Below are 2,789 nucleotides of genomic sequence, written 5' to 3' on the forward strand. Positions count from 1 at the left end.
ATGAAACACTTAGGGCCTCAACAAAAGACAGTAACTTCTTTCAATTATTGCCCACTAAGACTCATTAAAATCAAAGCAATGGGGATCAACACAAAGTTCAGTATGAATTCTTTAATGCAAGAAGAATGCAAGAAGAGAAGACATACAGAGAGTGCAGATACAAAAATTTAAGGCTTAAGTTTGTTGGTTTTTTTTCCCTCCAAACTTTACTCAACATTACTGAACCAAAAGCAGAATTAAAATTGGCTAGTGAAGTTCATTTTCTGATGGAAATGATAATCCTTCCATCCTAGACAAACAAAGCATTCAGCTTCTTTAAAAGTTACATTAGTTGAGTAATGCAGGTATTTAAAGTCCAACCACACAGTCTTTGTCTATGATTTTACTGTGCACTTCACAAGTCTAGGGTTTTACCTTTCTGCAAATCTTCCTTCAGTGATTTCACTTGCAGGAGCAGAGGGCTGCAGCATGGAAAGAAGAAAAAAGGCAGACAAGTTGAGGTACCAACAGTGTACTCCAGTTAAATCGATATCAAAACTGTTCAGGATCACAGAGAACAGAATAAGCTGAACAAAAACATTACCGCTTTCTGGAAAGTTTCAATACACTATGAAAATACTCTCTGCCTGTCACCCCATGCTGTTCTTTATACCTATTACAACTACAAGGTACTTTTTAGATAAAGATGACACTCTAAATGGGAAACAAAGACATACAAGATCATCTCAGAATCTAACATAGCTATGCTCCTGCTTTTTCAATATATGCTGTAGGATGAACTTCAGACTGCAGTTTTATGTTTATATTGCAAACCAAGAAGTTTGAGTTTTGCCTTGGAGATACTACAGATGGAAGAATAATTGTTAGCTAATGACAGCTCTGTGAAGATAAAGCCATCACTGACCTCCAGGTGCTACTTGCCCAGTGAAACATCAAGCATGAAGGACTACACAAACTTTGCTTTGAGCAAGAGCTCCTGCTACAGTTTATTTTACTTCCATTGAGAAAAAAAACACAGCAGATGCTGAAAAAAAGCCTCTCAGTGTAGAACCTGCTGCACTTCAACACATCCTTTCAGTGCTCTAACCACACTTGACTTATCAGCATTCACCTGTATTCATCATTGGGATGTGCAATTTCCACAACATCTCCCAGTTTGATCTGAAGAAATACTTTAGGATTCACTACCAGTTCATCATCTGCAAAACATAAGCGAATGAGGAACATGACAATGAACAAATACCAAACCCAGACACTTGTATGTTTATACACACCTACTTACTTAACACAAATTCATTGGCCTAGGATTAACACATCACTGATGTATCACGTTCACTACAGAACAACACCCCTACAGCCACTTCAGTCTGGACAATCTTGTGAGCAAAAGCTTTTCTTTCAAATCAAAGGACTTTTATGAAAGAGCTATTCAGCAAAAGAGCATGCCCTCACTACACAATACAATCTTCTTTTGTATTTTACATATAAAGAGTACCAGCAGGAATTCAGGTATCTACAGAATCTTGCTAATAAACTTCAGTACCATGCAGTGCTTTTAAGTCTACAACTAGAAAGTAAGCAAATAAACAGCATTCTGAGTTCACAAAACCACAGATTTTGTTCCTACACCTGTCTACATGCAGCAGAAACTCACTGACATGTCTGTCACTCCTTTGTTAAGAAGGACCGAGGTACAAGTTAAAGAAAAAGTGAGAAAACAAAAGGAAAAGAAGTAGAACGAAGGAATTGTATTTTACAGGTGGAATTCCATTCTGTTCTGAAAAATAAAAGTGATTTTATTCTGCTGTATCTTACTGTTAGGACAGGTCGTTCCACACTGCAGCTGGCAGCATTGCAATCAAGCTCTGCCTCCACTGCTTTGTTAAAAGAGCAATACATATCTCAGAGCTTTCAATAACAGTAAGTGTGGGTCTCACTACTGTAAACCAAGACACTGACCGCTGCCTCCAAAGCCCTTCTTGTGTATGACCAGCTTGTACACCTTGTTGGTCCTCATCTTGAGCTCCCGTCCTTCTCAGTTACTTCGAGTAAAAAGGGCGGAGGACATCCTACACATCTGCAGCAGAAACAAGAGCAAGCACAGGCCTCAGCACAGCCGTTTTTCAGTGGCTCTGTGAGCAGCGGCGTCTGTGCTTAAGTTTAACTTCTCTACGTCAGAAGAAGCCCAGCGCCGTGCTGCAGGCAGGCAGGGAGCACCCAGACCCACCAGTGCCACACAGCGCTGACCCTCACGGCTCGCATCACCAACATCCCGTCCCGCTGCTCTCACCCGCCCCACGCGCTATTTCAGCGCACGACTTTCATAGCGTACTTTTTCAGAAGCGTACTTCAAACCAAACCCGCCACTGACAAGTTTCTCTCCACGTCGGTTACAGACACGTCACTAGAACACACGCTTTTCTCCTCACAACACCCACCCTTAGAGCTGCGCTCCCACACCAACGCTTCCCCCACAGGTGCCGAAGCGCGGGATGCAGCGCCCGCTCCCCCCGACCCGCTCCCTTCAGCCGCTCCCGGGCTCCTCAGGGCCGCAGACGGGACATAAAGAGCGCTGAGGCCGCGCCCGCCACTCTCACAGCCCGCCCGGCCCCGGAACCCCGAGACTGAAGGAGAAGCGCGGCTCAACACCGCGGGCCGAAGCCTGAGGGGCGGCGCTGAGGGGCGCCAGCCGAGCTCGGACGCCAACCTCCCGCCAGCGACCGGGCGGAAGCAGCGCCGCCAAGAAGCACTTCCGCATCCGGGTTCCGGTCCTCGCGTCACGTGATGCC

At 45.0% G+C, this 2,789-nt stretch overlaps 1 protein-coding gene across 7 annotated transcripts in view; it reads right to left on the reverse strand.

Moving 5' to 3' along the window:
- Nucleotides 1-2,585, reverse strand: part of DEPDC5 (DEP domain containing 5, GATOR1 subcomplex subunit) — a 42,528-nt gene extending 39,943 nt beyond the window's left edge. For all 7 annotated transcript variants that reach the window (XM_010720281.3, XM_010720277.3, XM_010720275.3 and 4 more), the window contains exons 1-4: nucleotides 2,439-2,585; nucleotides 1,960-2,077; nucleotides 1,112-1,199; nucleotides 415-461 (exon numbers count right to left, since the gene is read on the reverse strand). In XM_010720281.3, the coding sequence (XP_010718583.2) occupies nucleotides 415-461; nucleotides 1,112-1,199; nucleotides 1,960-2,017 (193 nt within the window). In that variant the 5' untranslated portion in view covers nucleotides 2,018-2,077; nucleotides 2,439-2,585. The remainder of the gene's footprint in view (nucleotides 1-414; nucleotides 462-1,111; nucleotides 1,200-1,959; nucleotides 2,078-2,438) is intronic.
- Between the last annotated feature and the right edge of the window lie 204 nt (nucleotides 2,586-2,789).

Source organism: Meleagris gallopavo, chromosome 17, assembly GCF_905368555.1.
Source record: "Meleagris gallopavo chromosome 17, MGAL_WU_HG_1.1, whole genome shotgun sequence".
Classification (NCBI taxonomy): Eukaryota; Metazoa; Chordata; class Aves; order Galliformes; family Phasianidae; genus Meleagris; species Meleagris gallopavo.